Source organism: Mus caroli, chromosome 3 (assembly GCF_900094665.2).
Source record: "Mus caroli chromosome 3, CAROLI_EIJ_v1.1, whole genome shotgun sequence".
Classification (NCBI taxonomy): domain Eukaryota; kingdom Metazoa; phylum Chordata; class Mammalia; order Rodentia; family Muridae; genus Mus; species Mus caroli.
Window position 1 is genome coordinate 126,713,422 of NC_034572.1, and position 19,756 is coordinate 126,733,177.

Genomic DNA, 19,756 nt, shown 5'->3' on the forward strand with positions numbered 1-19,756 from the left:
TAAGACCTAAAAACATCTTCTTAAATCCTAAACAATGTAAGCTTCATTGTGAAACTATAATTATGTATTCTTCAATCCCATCAGAGACCTGAAAAGGAATAAGCATTACCTGAGTATTCAGGAATGAAGAGCAAGCAGCTCCCCATTTTGTACATTTTGTCTACACTTAGAGCAATGGCAACTTTTGCCAGTGGCAGCTTGTCACATTTGAAGGAACTCCATTTGGAGATTTTCTGATGTTCATGTCTTCTTCCAAATCAAATGAGGTGCTGTCAAGAGCTGATATGTCTCAATGTTAAAAACAGAACTTTTAATACAACATCCTTAAGTGCCATATTCTGTACGTTTCTGAGAGTTTTGAAGACTATAGGCAAATTTTGTTTGTTTCTAGTTATTTATTATCTGTTCAACCTATGAAGCATATTTTGTGATGAACTAGTCTAGTATCTAACATGACCATGAGTTTGATTGTCTATCAACTTGTATTTCTAAGTTATCCTAAATGGTTTGTAATAGCAGCATTAAAAGGGACTAGAGCTTTAGACTACACCTTCAAATGAATTATACAAGTCTAATACCTATTCAAGAGCTGAAACATAGTATACAGTATGTTGTAACAAAAATACCTTCAAACAACATCACCATATAAAGACCTATAGCAATGAAACAAGATATAAACTTACTATGTATCAAAATTTTAAAATCTATGCCAATATAACAGAATAAAGAGCTTAATGTGTATCAATATACAAAGAACCATATGCCAATTTGACATTCTTGGATATAAAATGTTCTTTGGTTTAAGAGTAATTTTAAGAATCTATTACTGGGCTGGTGAGATGGCTCAGTGGGTAAGAGCACCCGACTGCTCTTCCAAAGGTCCGGAGTTCAAATCCCAGCAACCACATGGTGGCTCACAACCATCCGTAACAAGATCTGACTCCCTCCTCTGGAGTGTCTGAAGACAGCTACAGTGTACTTACATATAATCAATAAATAAATCTTTAAAAAAAAAGAATCTATTACTTTTTCCTATTATTCCTATAATATTTCTATATTATCTCTTTTACTTTTCAACCCCTTTCTCATAACATAAGAAAGAAGGATAGAGAAAAGGAGAGACATCCCTGAGTCTAACCTCCTATACCCTGCTTTCTCCCTGATCTTGGGAATGAAGTGTAGTTCTCTTAAAATTTGAGGTAAAGTATTTCTTTTGGGGACCCAAGAAGATTAGGAAAATGGTTAGCCTTAAGAAAACTAGCCGTAGCATTTGTTGTCCAGTCTCTGTTCACTGAGAAAGTTTAGGCTCAAGTGAAGTCCTGGCTGGACCAGTCTGTAAAACTGAGTAAATTGAAGTCATCTGAGGTCAGCAGCTTTCTTTAAAACTGTTCTGAAAGTAAGTCTTTTGAGAAAATAGCATTGAGGTAGTCTGAGATAAGATCAGATGTCTCAGGATCCACAAGGGTGGATCTTGTTAAAACTGTTTTCTTCTGGTTGTTATTCTCTGTGAACATATATGCCCTTACAAATAATACACAGTTTTGCATTAACATATGTATGGAATGTTCAAGGTGCACAGGTCAGTTAACAAAGATTCCTTGTTCCTTGTTTGAGCAGGTGAAAGATATCTGCCTTTCTTAAGCTAGTTTAGATTTTAACCAAACTGATTTATATATATATGATATATATATATATCATATATATAAATATGATAAATATATAAATATATATATATCATACCATTGAAAAGAACGGTATGATAAGTCCTGAGTGTTCCATAGTCAAAGAAGTATTGGTTAGGTAAGCTGAAAATGTTTCAGAGCTCTTCTAATATGGAGGGATCAGGAAATCATATTGCCTGTCCTGTTTGGTCTTTTTTATTTCTTTCTTCCTGTATTTACCCAGGATCTTTATTTCTTTCTTCCTGTCTGTACCCAGGATCTCCCTCATGATAGCTTATTTTTATCAATTCAGAAGGAACCCATAATCTCTCCTTTCCTGTGGAAACATAGACAAAACCTCTCCTCCACCATAACACATTCCCTGTTTTCGATTCTTAGGTTAGGGCATCTTTAAAATAGATTGGTTTAGTTTAGTGTTTCCTTCGTTGTTTTTATTGTTCTTACCATAACCCAATGTCTCTCACAACTGTAGTTTTTTTGTTCCATAGCATTTAAAAGATTCAAAGTTAATAAAACATTATGTAATAATCATTGGGAGCTTTTGTTACCCATTTATGTTTGTTAAGCATTTAATTTTAAAGTACGATTAGCTCTCTCCACAATTTTTTGTCCTGCAGAATTTTGTGGTATACCTATAATATGTTTTATATTAAAATACGTAAAAATTTGCTTAGTTCTATTACAGACATATGCTGGAACATTGTCGGTCTTAATTTGTACAGGTATTCCCCTAATGGCCATAACTTCTAATAAATGCATAATTACAGAACAATCTTTTTAGAAGTTAAAGCAGTTGCCCATTGAAATCCTGAATATGTGTCTATAGTGAACATATTTCAGTTTACCAAACTCTGTGAATGAAACACATCCATTTGCCAATTTTTTCCCTTTGGATATCTTTAAGGTTACTTCCTGAAAGGTAATGAAATTTGGTCATATAAAGAACAAGTCAGACATTGCTTTACAATTTCTTGGGTTTGTTGCCAAGTGATAGAAAATTCTTTTTTTAAACCTTTGTGTTAACATAGTGTATTTTATAAAATTATGAAGCTTCTAGCATACTTCCTATCAAAAGCTGATCAATTTCATTGTTATCTTGTGCTAGAGGGCCTACCAGACCTGTATCAGATCTAATATGTGTTATATACAATGGATAATTTCTATTTCTGGTCACTTAGAGTTTAATAAATAGTAAAGTCAATTCAGACCCATCCTGAATAAGTCCAGCAGTTTCTATGGGCAAAGCATCTTTTTTGCAGTTTGAGAGGCAATTGCTATATTAAGAGATTCTTGAAAATCTAATAACATCATAAGAATTGCATATAATTCTGATTTTTCAGCTGAATCATAAGGACTCTCAACCCTTTACTTGTATTTTCTGACTTATATCCTGCCTTTCCCAGCTTATTTGCATCAATATAAAATGTAGGGGCTCTAGAAATTGGTGTTCCAGAAACTGCTGTTCCTTTTATTATACAAGGGAGGATCTAATTAGTTCTTTTTATAAACTGAAGTTTTGTGGGTGTTGTCAATTTTACCCTAAAAATTATTTCAAACTCTTTGACAATGTACATCTTGTGCCCACAATGAGGCAATCTCAGCATTAGTAAAAGGTCCCACAGCCTCAGCTGGATCTATTACAGATAATTGATGAAGCCTCCTTTTTCTTTTTAGAATTGATTTAGAGACCTTTTCTATATAGGTTATTTTTTTTTTACTCTCTTGTGTGCTAAAAATACCCATTCTAAAGAATAATCTTCCCTCTGCATACGGATTCCTGTGGAAGAATGAGTGCTTGCAAGATAGCCAAAACCAGGCCATCTTTGGATCTATGTGACCAATAAGGGCGTTTTGTAGGTCTTTTTGTTTATTTTTTTTGTTTGTTTGTTTGTTTGTCTGTTTTTTTTCCTACCAGAGACAATTCCTTTTCAGCTTCAGCTGATAATCTTTTCAAAGTATTTAGTTCTTAAGCACTGTACTGGCTAGTTTTGTGTCAACTTGACACAGCTGGAGTTATCACAGAGAAAGGAGCTTCAGTTGGGGAAATGCATCCACAAGATCCAACTGTAAGGCATTTTCTCAATTAGTGATCAAGGGGGAAAGGCCCCTTGTAGGGGGGACCATCTCTGGGCTGGTAGTCTTGGGTTCTATAAGAGAGCAGGCTGAGCAAGCCAGGAGAAGCAAGCCAGTAAAGAACATCCCTCCATGGCCTCTGCATCAGCTCTGCTTCCTGACCTGCTTGAGTTCCAGTCTTGACTTCCTTTGGTGATGAACAGCAGTATGGAATTATAAGCTGAATAAACCCTTTCCTCCCCAACTTGTTTCTTGGTCATGATGTTTGTGCAGGAATAGAAACCCTGACTAAGACAAGCACCTTGTAAGGTTTGAAACAAATTACTATGCTCTTTATTAGTCAAACCAATTGTAAGTTGTAGCCAGTTAATATCTCCCAGTAGTTTTTGAAAATCATTAAGAGTTCTTAATTGGCCTCTTCTGATTTGTACATTTTGTGGTCGAATTGACTGCAGACTTATATTATATCTTAGATAACTAATGGAGTCTCCTCTTTGTATTTTTCAGGAGTGATTTGTAATCCCCAAGAAGGCAAAATTCTTTTTGCTTCATTAAACATATTTCCTAAGAGATATCACTTGAATCCAGTGAACAAAATAACATCCATATAACTATAAATTATGGATTCTGGAAATTGCTTATGAATCATCTCCAATGGCTTCTGTACAAATTATCGGCCCATAAGTTAGTCCTTATAAGGTAGGACTATTCATCATTCCTTGTGGTGGGACTTTCCACTGGCACCTTTTGGTTGTTGTGCAATGGTTGAATGTGGGAACTAATCTCTCTCATCTTATTCTTGTAAAAGAATTGTTAAAAACCAATCTTTTAGATCAATTATTATGATAGGCAACAAGGAAGGATGGGATTCCAGGCTACAAAGAGCTCATTGGTTGAATAACCTTATCAATTGCTCTCAGATCTGTTAACATCCTCCATTTTCCAGATTCCTTTTCAGTGACAATGACTGGAGAATTCCAAGGCTCATGGACCCTTCTATGTATTGAGCTTCCAGCTGCTCTTGGACAAGCTGTTCTGGTGCCTGTAATTTTCCCTTTGTCATGCACCATTGTTCAATCCAAACAGGTTGATCAGTTAACCACCTTGGTGGTAGGGCAGTTGGTGTGGCTCTTGCAACTAAAGTAGAAGAGTCAGCCTCTACCATATCATTTTATAGAAATCTTGAGGTTACTTGAGGTATCATTTTCAGGAAAAGACTGCCTAAAAATGTCCTGAGCAAAGTGAAGGCAACCAAATAGCTTTGTCACTCACTATGTTCAACAAAGGCACACAGGCTCGGGTAATGTTTGTTTAAAGGTAAGATGGAGTTATCTCTTATCCAGGGTGTGGTGAAGGAGGGAGAGTCAAGCTTCGTCTAAAGAGAAATCTAAAACTGACATTTTATAGGAATGAGTTGACAGTGGTGATTAGAAAGGTGGACGAATGACACCCGAGGGCCAATGATAGATTTCTAAAAATTACGAGGAATACAATTCAGCTCAGTCACCCCTCTTCATCTTCGTATGATTGCATTTCTGTTTTGTTAGTTTTTACCATCATTATTGCTTTGAAGTTTTAGAGATGGAGACTATGACATCATTTTAAGTACTTCTTACCAAGTTTTCTTTTACTTATAAAAACTATTAGTTACAGAAAAAAAAAATGAAGAAAAATGCTCCCACCACAGGAGGCTGTTAGTTCCAGCCTGCTTTTGTGTTAAGGCATTTGGCAGCATGTTTTTGTTTCTGTTATCAAGTCGCCTGCACTGTGACATTAACTTTAGCCTGGAAGGGTCTGAGAGATGACTAGTTATGTACAACTAATATAATTAATAAAATGTCATATTTCACAAAGGTTAGATTGAAATAGAGTAGTTGCATTTTACAAGCATGCATGCTAGAATTTGGTCAGAGCTTTTAGACATGTTCACCGTACTGGTGTGCTAGCTAATTCCATACTGTTTTAAAATCACAAAAGACCCTTGGCAGTCCCAACCATTTCCTATCAAACTTGAAAGGTCACATACGGTGGATATTCTTTAATTATAGTTTTGATGCCCCCTTCTTCCTTTACTTTTTTTTTGTATCTTTTTGATTTCTTTTTCTAGGTACTGCCAGGTCATGGTGGAGGTTCTTCTGAATGGCTGACAGAAGAGAAATTGTCCACACAGGGGTTGGGTGAATCTTTGTAAATAGTTAGCAGATGGATGGCTCAGGAAATACTTATCTATACAGAAGGCATCATATGCTGGACATTCAAAAAGTACTAAAATGATGCATGCACGTCTGGCAATGCCACGTGACCAGATTAAGCTTCGTGGGTATTTTTAGATTTTTCTTTATATCTGTTAACTACATGTGAAATCATGTAAGTTCCTTTTCAGACAGATTAAAAATCATTGTAAGTGCTGTAGGATGGCTGTACCTCAAATCACAAGGCTAGAATTTGAGGTGCATTTATGATCAACACATGTAGATTTTTGTTTGCTCTCAGATTAATTTATAGAGGTAATCCTATGAATTTATCAATGAATATTATTATACTTCCCCTGCTGTGTGGAAATTCTCTCTGGTTATAGCACGCTGTAATGAGCCATCTTTGGGGATGAGCCTTCATCAACAAGTGTTGTCATATCTGGAGTGAGCATCATCCAGGATCCCACAATGAGTAGACATGCTACTGCCACGGCCATACACTAAGATAAACCTAAAGCACAAAAGGCTTTTCTCCCATCTTCATCTTGCCCAGTACTGCCAACAATGTTTGAGCATAACTGAACATAGTATTTGTTGATCATTTCTGACTTTTCAAAAAAGGAGTGAGTTCCCAACTTCTGTCTTCTATTGTATTTTTGGTTTATTTATTGCTTATTGGGTTTTGTTGTTGTTGTTGTTTTGTTTTGTTTTGTTTTCGAGACAGGGTTTCTCTGTGTAGCCCTGGCTGTCCTGGAACTCACTCTGTAGACCAGGCTGGCCTCAAACTCAGAAATCCGCATGCCTCTGCCTCCCGAGTGCTGGGACTAAAGGTGAGTGCCACCATGCCCGGTATTGCTTATTTGTAAAGATCTATAAAGTTGGATGTCGGCCGTGGGCATGGAGAAACTCCACTCGGTCCCACTACAAGGAAAGATTTGTTTTCTCGGCTTCAGTGAATGCCTTTGTGTTAGAGATTGGTTCTAATGCTTTGAATTAACCCGGCCCCCCAAATCGGGAAGGGGTCCTTGTCCCCAATTGGTTTTTGATCGATCAATAAAGAGCCAAGAGCCAATGGCTGGGCAGGTTGACTGAGGGGGGCCTTTAGATTTCCCCAGGCTAGGAACTGGGAGAAAGAGAGGAGGAGAATCCCTATGATTGAGAGAGAGAGATGAATAAGATTTAGAGCTGCAGAAGAAAATTCATCCAAAATGTAGGAGGAAAGGGAAAGAAGTCCTACGGGAGAGGCTGCCCAGAAGGTAACAGGGCAGCAAAGATAAAACGTTTAGAAGGTGTTGAGCCAGGAGTACTTACTGGAGGGAGATGTATGCTACCCAGGCAGAGGATTAGAACTGCCCAACATTTGAGCTGGTCAAGGCATATTAAAATTAACTGGCGCGTGCGTGCGTGTGTGTGTGTGTGTGTGTGTGTGTGTGTGTGCGCGCGTGTGCGTGTGCGTGCGACCCAACACCTTTGACCATCAGCATGTCCAGAAACACCTGTTAAAAGTGTTTACATGCTCAACTGATGTGAAGAGAACAAGCGATGTTATCCCTAATGTTCACTGTCAGCTAGTCGAAGCTGCTTTGGAATCCGTGTTGTTCTTATACACTTCCCCTACCCCTTACTCCCCAGCCCCTACCCTACCTCCCAACCCCCATCCCCGTCCACGCTCTAAACTGCATTCTTCCTTCTGCTTTCCTCCTGTGTTCAAGGAGTGATCCTGTCTCAGCATCTTCTTCGTAGAACCCCAAGCTGAGGCAATAAGATACATTTTACTGTCACAAATGTTTTATCCGGAAGTATTCCTCAGATAAATATTGCCTTGGGACCTTTGTGTCTTCTCTGTCCCACAGCTGCCTTTCCATTGGCCAACTCCTGAAGTGGCATGTCCATACAGAAGCCTCCTTTAATCCAGACTGGATCTGTCGGCTATTCTGTCACAGCTCAAGTACTTTCCACGGTGACATTTGTTTTAAGTTCTATCCATAGGCCGATGTGGTTATTTGTTTAATGCCTGAAATCTCACCAGGGGGCAGGGTTTTTTTTTTTTCTATTTTTTCATTGTTTTATATACATTTGCTGTCCTACTTCTGACCAATCGTAATTTTTAAAAACAAATTTAGTCAAATGAATGAAAATTTGATTATAGGAGGAAAGAAACTATATTATTTAAGAAAACTCATTTTTTTAATAAAGAAAACTGCCCAGTTACTTGATCTTTACGCCTTCTCTCCATTTAAAAAAAAAAAAAGACAAAAAATGAAAAGTTTAAGCCGTGCTGAACTATTTCATGGGTGGGGTGGAGGTTCTTATGGGGTCAGCATGAGGTCTGATATAAATTAATCCTGTCCACATTTTCTTTTAATGGATTACATAAAATTTATTTGAAATAGCTGCCTTTGGAACCCAGTTCTTCTGAATTCAATTTGAAACCCATTCTTCCATGTAATTAGAATATGTGTAAGAACTGGGGGTGGGGGAAGAAGTCCTGTAGTTAAATCACTTAAAAAACAAAATTAATTCCCATTGCTCAAGGCCTGAAGGGAAAAAAATCTACAGAGTGGGCAGAGAAGATGGGTTGTCTCATTAGATTTTGTTCAGAGCCTATTATTACCAATTTACTGGCTCAACCCTTGAATTGAATTGAAGTATCACTATGGTTTCTATATTTATAATATTATAAGAAATTTATAAGGTGTCACTAGGCTAAAATTTTTTCATGCTTATGTTAGCTTAAAAGCAGTCATAATACTTCACAAGCAAGCCGTTCTGTTTTCCTCATGCCGTTTAACAGTATGCAGTTAGCTCATATGTGGTTCTCATACGGTGGATAAATGTTATTATGTCCATTTACTGAGGAGCCAGAAAGGCTGCGTGCTAAACACTAAGTACACTCTGCACATCCCTGGGACCTGGGTAAAAGCAAGCTGTCTGCTCTGTTTGGTTTTTAAGAGGTGTGTGAGCCTCGGGACACGGGCTTGGTATGACCCAGATGAGATCTCTCCAGCAAGAATTTCAGCATGCTAACATATTCCTTTCTGTCCCCAGACAGGGACAACTAAACCAAGTTCTCAACTTTCAACCTACTTCAATTTGCTTGGTCAGTCTGCTTCTTGGATCATTTGTTTCCTTGAGATTTGGATCATAATCATTTTTTAGCGTAAGAAAAATTATTTATAGAACAGGAACAAAGGGAAAATCACTGGACTTTTCATTACCATTTTTTTTTTTTTTTGGAAGAAACCAAAGCATCAATGGGGCTCCTTCTCATTTTCTTGTTTATCTCATCTGTCATTATCTCACCTGAGCTCTCTGCCACTCTCACCAGCACTTCTGGATGTAGAAGAGAAAGGGTCTACGTCCCCTTTGGTGTTTGCAATTCTAGGAGGCTGGATGGTTTCTTAGATTTGAAAAAGATTTCATTTTTGTTTTCATTAGCTTCTACAAAAATGTAGCCTTTACAAATGGAAGCAACCATGTCTATTGTAGCATTAGTGATTCCTATGATGTCTGACTGCATTAAAAATATAATACTATCGTATCATGTACTCTTTTGTCTTTCAGGTGGTTAGAGGACCCAAACTTTTGGCATTCTTCTTTTCATTTGGACCAATATTAATATATACTTTGTTCTTTCAAGGTATCCAGAGCTGAAGCCTAATAAGTTGAGCCATCTTTTCAAGAATTTTCATGGAACTGAAACTTACAAAACTTAACATTCAGGGATAACGGCTGTTCTGGGGTCAGCAGTAAATACATAGAGAACAGAGTGATCCTCAAGAAAGCCAGTCTGAGCCGGAAGCAGACATATGTCTCAAGCTGGAAGCAGACGTATGTCATGAGCAGGGTGTCTGACAGTGCCAGTGACAGGGGCTGTGAGTCAGGAAACCACAAGGGTGCTGCTGACTAGGTGATACCACAAGGGTGCTGCTGACTAGGTGATACCACAAGGGTGCTGCTGACTAGGTGATAGAGCCAGATGTAGCAACCAACAACAGAAAGAGAATAGAAAAATCTAAACTTAAACTACTGTACTTGCAACTGGTAGTCAGCAGTGGAGGTGCTGTGGCCAGCCTAGGCTACATAGCGAGGCCCCGTTTAAAGAAAGCAGAAGAAGAAAAAGAAAGATGAGGGGGTAGAGGGAGTAGAGAAAAACGAATCTACAGTTTTTGAGACACATCTTTTACCATCATTGGTCAGTTATGCAGTTTTCTTTAGAAAATAGGCCTTTAAAGAGAGAGCAGTTTTATGTTCACAGAAAACCTTAGCGGAACGCACAGACATTTCCATAGTGTATCAGACACATTTCTTGGCACTTTGAAATGTGAGAAAAGCTACCTAAGGAAGGCAGCACTACTTTGGCTTATGGATGTGGGGTGCAGTCATCATGGAGAGGAAGGTATGGTACCAGGAGGCATCTAGTCACACTGAGTCTGATATCAGCAAGCAGAGAGATGAGCACTGATGACCAGCTTACTGTCTTCTTCTTCTTCTTCTTCTTCTTCTTCTTCTTCTTCTTCTTCTTCTTCTTCTTCTTCTTCTTCTTCTTCCTCCTCCTCCTCCGCTCCTCTTCCTCCTCCTCTTCTTTCTCTTCCTCCTCTTCTCCTTTTTCCTCCTCCTCCTCTTTCCTTCTCCTCCTCTTCCTTTTCTTCTTCTCCTTCTTCCTTCTCCTCTTCCTTCTCCTTCTCTTCCTTCTCCTCCTCTTCCTCCTCCTTTTTTTTCTCTTTCTTCCTTCTCCTCTTCTTCCTTCTCCTTCTCTTCCTTCTCCTCCTCTCGTCTCCTCCTCTTCCTCCTCCTCCTCTCTTCTCTAGTTGAGCATCTCTGGAAACAACCTCACAGTTATGATTGGATGTGTGTCTCTTTGCTGCTCTAAAACCTAGTCAGTAGTGCAGATTGACACTCATCAGTCCATTCTGTCAACATACCAGACAAGTGTCACTTTGAAATCATGATATTCCACCCCTATCCCAGGAAGAAAAAAAATCTCATGTTAATTTTATAACACAAAATGTATTTATTACATTTCATGAAGTACCCAAAGTATAAATGTTCCAGGAGTATTCAAAAGTATAAGCATAAAGTTTCTACTGGGGCTCAATCAATCTCTTATGATGAGACCCAGCAGAAAAAGTTACATATTTCTAATGTACAATGACACAAAATCCAACAGAGCGCAATAAGGGCATAGTTAAGAATGATGAGACCATAGCAAGACCTAAACCGAGGAGGCGAACACCAAATTCTGCAGCTCTGTATCTGGCATCTGCAGCTTATACTGGAATCATCTGGGCCTCGTCTGGGGTGGTGGGAACCCCTGCCCACTCAGGTCTCCAACCTAGAGTTGACCATTTACATGGACTGCTTTCACTCCTGTTTAGTTGGAAAATCAACAGCATCTGCTTCACACATATTTCAGGAAAAGGAAAGCCATTTAATTAAAAATCTGAAAAGCTCAAAGGTTGTCTCTCATGTTAGCAACCTGGTATTTTGTTTATTGTGAAGTGACTATAAACTAAATTTCTATAGACTAAAAGCTATTCAATATATTGCGAGTCCTGCAAGTTCCATGCTCTAGTTGTCTCCTGGGCTCCACATTGGACTGGCTCCTGGACACCTCGCTACTCTCAGATACAAAATCAGAATGATGGCTAATATCGGCTACATACCAGTCACCCCAACCCTCCAAGTTCAGCCAGTTTTCTCTCTTAAGTCTATGGGGCCTTACCTATTCAAACCCCCACACTTGCTACATGATAGTGACAGATGTCCACAGAGGAAATTCAGCGAGTTAGGTTCCAAATGTCTACATTTGAAATGGGCAAGTATTGTTGAATACACATCTTCAGAAATTTGTATTTTAAAATTAACCAGTAAGCCAACTTTGTTCTCATAACATGTATTGTATATTCGGTTTTGATCCACAGACATTTCAGTACATTATAGAAAACGAAAGACGAGATTTTATATGTTCAAAATCAAGCCATTTCTTTTTAATGCCATAAAGTAATGTGTTCCCAAATCACATACCCGGAATCTGATGCTAGTTTTAAGAATCCAGACTGTTAGACAGCCCAGAACCTTGTTTCAGCAGGAATTTCTTTCTCAAATATCCAATATTTGAAGTTTAGGTGAAATTTTAAGCTTTCTTTTTTACACATAGGCACAATTGTATAAATCAATGAAATAAACGCAGGAAGGAAATGTTTCCATTTTTTTGTAGGACAACTTAGCTTGCAACTCAGTCTAATCATGCTGACGTGTTACAAAACCACTAATGTCAGCATTTTTTAGAGACTAGGCTGAGCAATGTCTAAGTGGCTAGTGGCACCTCTAAGAGGTCCTTTCAGGAACCTGGGTAAAACCAGTTTTGGTTTTAACTGTCACAATTTAGATGCAGAAAGAACCCAGGAGGTGAGAATGTGAGCCTTGCTCACAGTTGGAGCAGAAACTGGTAGAGGTCCGGAAGACCATTCCAGTGAGGTCTTCCCAATCAACTGGTGTACAGAAAAGGGAAATGGCTGGTTCCTTCCTTAGAACCACAGCTCCCGTTGCTACTGGACCAGACTGCAGAGTAAAGACTGCTGTTGTAACTAGTTGTGGCCACCGGACCAGACAGAAATACTTGTGATGTATGCAATTGCAGAGAAGTTAGAAATTACCTGTACTTGGGTTAAATATTAAAGGGCCTTATGGTGGAAGTGGCGTTTGAGGGAATTACAGATTTAGGGTAAATCTGTGTCAGGTGTCTTTACAAGGACGCTCATCATTATACATTATAGTCGTGTGTGTGTGTGTGTGTGTGTGTGTGTGTGTGTACACACTCCCGCCTTCCGGTTTGGATGGTCCTTTAGAAATTTCTGGAGCTATGCATGCAACCAAGTGCTACATTAATGTAATCAAAGTCTGATCGCAGACACTGACAGTGTGTGAGTGGGTGCGTGGTGGTGAATTCCTGGGGCTTCTAAGGTCCTTGTCTCCTTGACTTGATGGTCTTAGACCTCTGAGGGCTCCTGGAGGAAAGTGGAGGTAGGTGGCCCCAGGAATCCAGAAGAGGGTGGGACTTGATGCCACTTGAGACCGACCGCGGGGAGGCAGTGCGGGCTCCGGGCGGCAGGGGGCGCCGTCGAGCGGCCACGCCGGGCCCAGCACCGACCCTGCAGGCCTCAGAGACGGTCCGCCATGCGCGCGCTGCTGCCGCTGCTGAGCGTCGGCCGAGGGTGGCGCGTGGGGGCCGCCGCCCGCCCTCCGCGCCGCGTCATGTCCCTGTACCGCACGGAGGAGCTGGGCCATCCCCGCTCGCAGGACTACCGCCTGTTCTTCAGTAAGTCGCTCGCCCAGCTCCGCGCCGGCCCGCGGAGGAGCCGCGGCGCCGTGCCCTGCCCTGCCTTGCCCTGCCCGGCCGGGTCCGCAGCCCGCGCCCAAGCCCGCTGCGGAGGGGACCGGTCTCGGCGCGCAGGGCGGCGCGGGGCCAACCGCCCTCTGCAGCGACCGCAGCCGGCCCGCGGCTCCGCGCTCCTCCCGCTGACCTCCGCGCCGTGGCCCGCCGCTCGCCCGCCCGCCGCTCGCCCGCGCCGCCCTCCTGGGCGCTGCTAAGCCCATCCGCCTCGGCACGGACGCAGAACTTTGGGGACCGGGGGCTTCACTCCGAAAGCGAGTTTGCCTGCGACCACGACCTTGCTGTCAGCGCAGGCGTACAGGCAGGGAGGAAAGTGGGAGGAGAATGTGAGCCAGGCGCTGGGATAGGCTTGTGTGCACAACGCCATCACGAAACCTTTTGTTTGGTAAGGTTAACTTAAAAACAGCAACAGTCAACTGAGTTTTTAACCTAAAAGTTTGCACCCTGAATGCCATCCACAAGCAGGAGATTGGCTGGCGTTCTGGCGAGAATGTGGTGCCACTTCTTGCCTAGAGGCGTCTGTGCTGCCCTGGGCTGGGGCCAAAGACAGAAAAGCTCCTGGCTACTTTCTTTTTTCTTTTCACTCTGTAGGTCTCGTTAACAATAGCGTGAAAATAGCCACGTAGATGGGTTGCTTTCAGGCCTCATTTACTTAATACCAGGTAGCGGAGCTGTTGCAACGTCAAGTCTTGTGCACACCTCTTAGGAGGTTCCGCCCTGAAGAGGTGAAGCTAAATCTTGTTCTGAGACCCCCATCCTGGATGAGTGTCTTAACTTGCTAAGCATTAGAATTTTTTTTTCCCTATAAAATAGGGCTGCAGAAACTGCTATGTATGTTCAAAGAAGTCACCGGACTTAGAGTATAACTTGAAATCATTAATAACTGTACTTTGCTTTTTACAGTTACTTTTCTGGAGCCGAAGGTTGAGGATTATTTTGCGATAAGGGAGCAAACCTAGCTTAAACTCTTTTTTTTTTTTTTTTTTTTTTTTGAGACAGGGCCTCACTGGGCAGCCCTGGGCAGCTTGGAACTCAAAGTAGTATACCTCCCTCTGTCTCCTGGATTGAAAACATGGGACACTTCCAATGGCAAACTCTTGTCATTGTAATAAATCTTATAATAAATAGTTTCTTCACAATTAGTTTCTGTTTTCTCCTCTACAAGAGACTCTGTCTTGTTTCTTGTTGAGGCAAGATGGATTTAGGTCTTTTAAAATTTAAAAGCGGGTGTGTACACAACCGGATCCTGGGTAGACAACAGTCTCCAAACAAGAACAACCATAAAAATAAAACAACAGAAGGAAGGGAAGCCCTTAATAAGTGTGCTCATTTCTGAATGGGTTTTATTCCCAAAGTTACAATGTAACAGCCGCTGGGAGTGTTTTCCAGAAGAGATGCTGTTATATAATGGCAGAAAGCCCAAGCAGAAAAGCCTGTGTGTATAATATGGTGGACGTGTCCTGGGTTTTCAATAAGTGCAGTAATATGTCATGAATGTCTCCTATCAGAAACGTCTTTCTACGGTGTCAGAATTAATGGAATAACAGTAAATCGAGAAGCAGCATGGGGTTTGTGGAGCCCCACTTTACCCCTGACTACTGGCGCAGGCAAACACAGGTTCTTTGTGCACAGGTGCATGCCAGCAGTACGACGTCTTGATCCTTGGGTGCTGTTTATTGTATTTTTTGAGACAGAGCGTGCCACTGATCTGGAGGTAGGTGAGGCTAGATGGCCAGGGGCCGCCGAGATCTGTTGGTCTCTGCCTCCCCAGGACTGGGACAATAAGCATGTACCATCCTGCTTGGTTTTGTTACCTGGGTTCTGGGGAGCAAACTCACATCCTACTGCTTGCTTGCACAGCCAAGGGTTTTGCCAATTTAGTTATCTCCCCAGCTCAAACCAGGCTCTTGATTCCAATCTTAGTTAACTGCTAACTCCAAGGTCACGCATACACACCCTGTGGTAAATACATCTCTCTGTGTAGGTTACAGAATGGCTGCAGAAGAGTTAAAGAGGCTGTAGCTGTTCTAGGGCTTCCCAGTGCCTGTACAAAAGGGCAGAAACTGGCTGTTGCAGATGCAGAGAGAATCACTGCAGGTGTTTGTTCAAGGTGCTGGGAAATCAGATAAGCCAGAGGTTTGAACCAGGCCGAGAGCCATGGGGTCAGAGTTGAGCTGAGCTTCATGGTTAAGTCAGGTTGTCCATGTGAAGGGTTGAGAGGGTGTGGGCTAGAATTCTAGTAGGCTGCACCTGAAGCCCCAGGGACAGTGGGAGCTGTCTGTCTCCTGGTCAGGAATGCTGGAAGGGAGCCCTGGATCCTTGTCTCTTCTGACTTCTGTTCTGGAAGCCACCTATGAAGGAAGGTGTGATTGAAAGTCCGGTCCGGGCATTAATCCATTCTGGATCTCTAGATTTTCATGGTTAAAAACAAAACAAAACAATGAGTTATTTCTATTTCCTATTCTCTGCCCATCTTCTAAGAGATTAGAGACTGTTGGGGGAGGGGGGATGTCATTCTTCAAGACCATTGAGGATGGATATACAGCTCTGTAGAGGCTCAATAAGGAAAAGCAATTTTCTCCTATCCAAAAGAATGAACCTTTGGCCCTGGGTGGAGATAAGACCTGCTCTGGTGTTCTCCAAAGATTAGAACATTATGTCAACTCCCATAAGAGTTAATCCATCTGGGCCTGTCAGTCACCTCGCTGAGACTGGCTGTCAGGGAGGCTGATGCGCCTAGTGCTATGCTAAGGAGATGGGAGGAATAATTATGCCCTTTATGTGTAATAAGACTATTGTACTTATCCTTCCCAGACACCCTCACTCAGCATCGAAGCTTACAGAGCACTGCTGAGCCTACCCACTTTTCTGAGTTACTTGGAAAACGGAGTTCTTTCTTTTTTCCAGACTTTCTGAAGCTATCCCTCCCCCTCTCACCTCGTGGCTGCTCACCAGCTATGGCTTTCTCTCTTCCTCTTCCCAGTCTTCTCCCAGGGAGCTGCCCCAATTCACAGCTTGCGACCTCTGATGATTCTTCTTCAATTTCTAATACGATTGTCATCACACTTCCTTTCAAGTCTGTTTCTAGATTCTTTTGTTAATGGAACTAGAAACCCCAAAGCAGAAATACAGTGTCTATGGTTCCCAGTGTGGGGCTCCCCACACCTTCTGCAAACAGGCTTTTCTTTATGGCATCCATGGGAGGATGTTGTAGCACTTGTGTGTGTTTGTGTGTGCATGCATGCACATGCCAGCTATACATGTGTGTCCATGCATGCACATGCCAACTACACATGTGTGTATGCCTGCATGCCCATGCCAGCTACACATGTGTGTCCATGCATGCACATGCCAGCTACACATGTGTGTGTCCATGCATGCACGTGCCAGCTACACACGTGTGTGTATGCATGCATGCACATGCCAGTAACACATGTGGGTCCTGGAGAGCAAATGCAGGTTATTAAGCTGGTCGTTTAGTTGTCCACCAAGGTGCAGAGTCCTCTTGCCTCCCCGCTTTTGGACTTAAAAGGGAGTCAAATTCTGCTTGTAGAATGGAGTTTCTCAGGGTACAGCTTAGCCTGAAACTACTGCTATAGTGAGATACAACCTACCTAGGTCAGGGCGCAGTCTACAAAAAGTGTGCTGAGCAAGCAGGGGATGAAATACAGCCCCGTGCCCTGCCCTCAAAAATAAAAAAAGATATCTGATAGTGAAGACTGTAAAAAGGCAGAGAAAAATTGTTTGAGGGCCTACAATCTACTGCACAGTTGGTCAAGCACTGCATTTGGGGTGGGGAGGCCTGGGTGTTAATCCTGGTTCTCCTGCTGTGTGCTGCTGGGGGCAGTTCTGTCTTAGGAGGAGGCAGCGCACCTTGTCCCAATCCTCTCAAGGTCCTAGCAGCACTAGTATTCCTTCAAGGCATTGAATGCATTCATAGTAGAAATTCAAGTACTCTGTGTTGGACTGTTGGACAAGATCTGTGACAGCATCTCTGAGGCTACCCTGTAATTTGTTTTTTTGGTTTTTTTTTGGGGGGGGGGGTTGTTTTTAGCATCAAATATACATAAGATTATTGTGAAATTAGGATGTCATAAGTAAAAATTATTTTTTATTTAATAGAGTGAGTAGGGCAGAACAGAAGGGAAAAACAGATAAAATGTTTTACTGCAGCAAATGGCAAAAATCCGAATAAAATTGGGCGCTTTCTGGGGAAAGGGTTCAAATGGCTTAATTCTTACTGGAAAGTGGAGTTAGACAATTCCTGTACCTACCACCAGAGGGCACCAGTGGACCGGGACTGCTGAAAGGGGTGACTGAAAAGGCAGTCAATCTACTACTTGAGGGTGAGCTGGGGAAGAGGAGATGAGGAACTTTTAATCCAGACAGTCACAGTCACTGAAGGAGAGGTTGAAGGGGGACAGGAGATGCAAATGCTAACTCCTAGTTTCGTTTACTCGTTACAGTAACTCACTGTAATATCAAAAATAAATAAATAAAATTATATATAAAAAAAGAACCCAACCTGGATGCATTTGGTGCTGGTGCCTATGAGCAATTCAAGGGTATTCTGTTTCAACAGAAGAGAAGCCAGAGTTAGGGATGAAAATCATCGTTCAGCAATGGAAACATTGCCCGTATTTCACACATATCCCAAGTCTCTGAGATATTGATACAGTCGCAGACAGAGCATTTTTGAGCTTCAATTTTTTTTCCTCCACAATTAATAAGAATAATTGGTTGATAAAATGTTTTTTAAAAATTGGAATATGTAGAAAGGTAGAGACATGAAACTGGGTGATACCAGGAAAGCGCTTCGGGAAAGGGCTTCGGGGACTGCCACGCCTCTCTGCCCCGTGGTCTTGCTTAGTGACTTGCTGAACCCTTGTCTCCGCCCTTTACGTTTCTTGACGTCATTTTATAAATCGTGGAGCGAGAAGCTTGGACCCGGTAACCCAAACTGTGCTTTCTTGAACACTTGCGTCCATTTGACGCGTTAGTTTTGCCTTCAAACTTAGGGTTTTGTGGCTTAACCAAAACATTTCATTTTACTGCCTTCTTGGAGAATAATAATGTACACATTAAAGTTCTGAAGAATTCGGACGTCAGGCAGCATGTCCCAAACATTTGAGCCATGTGACTCACTTCTTAGAACATTGGTAACAGCCTCGTGCAGTGTTTCTCAACCTGTGGGTTGTGACTCTAGTGGCCCTTTCATTGGGGCCGCATATCAGATATTTACATTATTATTCATAACAGTAGCAAAGTTACAGTTCTGAAGTAACACTGGAAATAGTTTTATGGTTGGGGGTCACGACCACATGAGGAACTGTATCAAAGTGTCACAGACTTAGGAAGACTGAGCGCCACCGTCCCCATAGCTCTGGAGTTTTCATGGCGTTCAGCCAGGGAAGTACCCTATAGGGTGGTTCCTGAAGCTTCTCGAAGCTTCTTCTGTGCTGTGGTGACAGGTGCAGGCCAGCAAGCAAGGCCTTTGGGTTTCAGTTCAGGCTTTCTAACCTCAGACAAGTTACCTGGCTGAACTAACTGTGGCATGATGCATGATGTCTCTGACCTCCGATGACATCTTTTAGCTCAGGTTCTCTCTAACATGGGGATAGCAGTAATCAGAGAACTGCCCTGGAGTGCGTGCAGTGAGGTGTGCATGAAAGTGCTCAGTGTCTCAGGTGCAGTACATACCTAATGGTTGTATTTCTTTCCTCTTTTGACTTTAAGAACTTAGACATTTTAATTTTCTCTTTATTTTTGAGAATCTTATACATAATAAAATCTCACATCTAACCCTACTTCCCTTTTCCGACTCTCCCAAATCCCTCCCAGATCTCTCTCTCTCTCTCTCTCTCTCTCTCTCTCTCTCTATATATATATATATATATATATATATATATATATATAAAATGTTTCATTAAGTCTAGCTAGAGGTAGCTATGGATGTGGGACCAGGCACGAGGGCATATGAGAGCAGCTGATTGCCCTATCAAAGCTGTGCCCCTGTGGCACCAGCAGGCACGTCTTACCTGGCACGTCAGTGTTCAGTGTTCGTGAGGAGCAGGAATGTGTTTTCTGCCCCAGCGGCCTGCAGAGCACATTCTCACAGCATGAAAGCTAGCCAGCGGGGAGGAGGTTTCTCTGTTAGGTTTAATTAGGCTGTGTCCTGCAGCCGAAGCGTGTGGTGTCTTCAGCAATGGGTCTTATGATATTGCTCCAGTAGGTAAACAAGGGCCCTGACAATAGCCTATGTGGTTGAACACCTCTGGGGCATCCGTGACCAAAAAGCTCAATAGCAGGGTATCCCACGCCTTGCCCTGAGATTTTTATTTATAGCTGTCTTCTGGAAGTGTCATTGTCCACTCAGGTAGGGTACTTCATTCAAACTCCTTTTTAAATTA

The 19,756-nt window shown here is 41.9% G+C and overlaps 1 protein-coding gene across 3 annotated transcripts in view; it reads left to right on the forward strand.

Moving 5' to 3' along the window:
• The first annotated feature begins 13,084 nt into the window (after nucleotides 1-13,084).
• Ppa2 (pyrophosphatase (inorganic) 2) overlaps nucleotides 13,085-19,756 on the forward strand; it is a 74,001-nt gene continuing 67,329 nt past the window's right edge. For all 3 annotated transcript variants that reach the window (XM_021158331.2, XM_021158332.2, XM_021158333.2), the window contains exon 1: nucleotides 13,085-13,271. In XM_021158331.2, coding sequence (XP_021013990.1) covers nucleotides 13,130-13,271 — 142 coding nt within the window. In that variant the 5' untranslated portion in view covers nucleotides 13,085-13,129. The remainder of the gene's footprint in view (nucleotides 13,272-19,756) is intronic.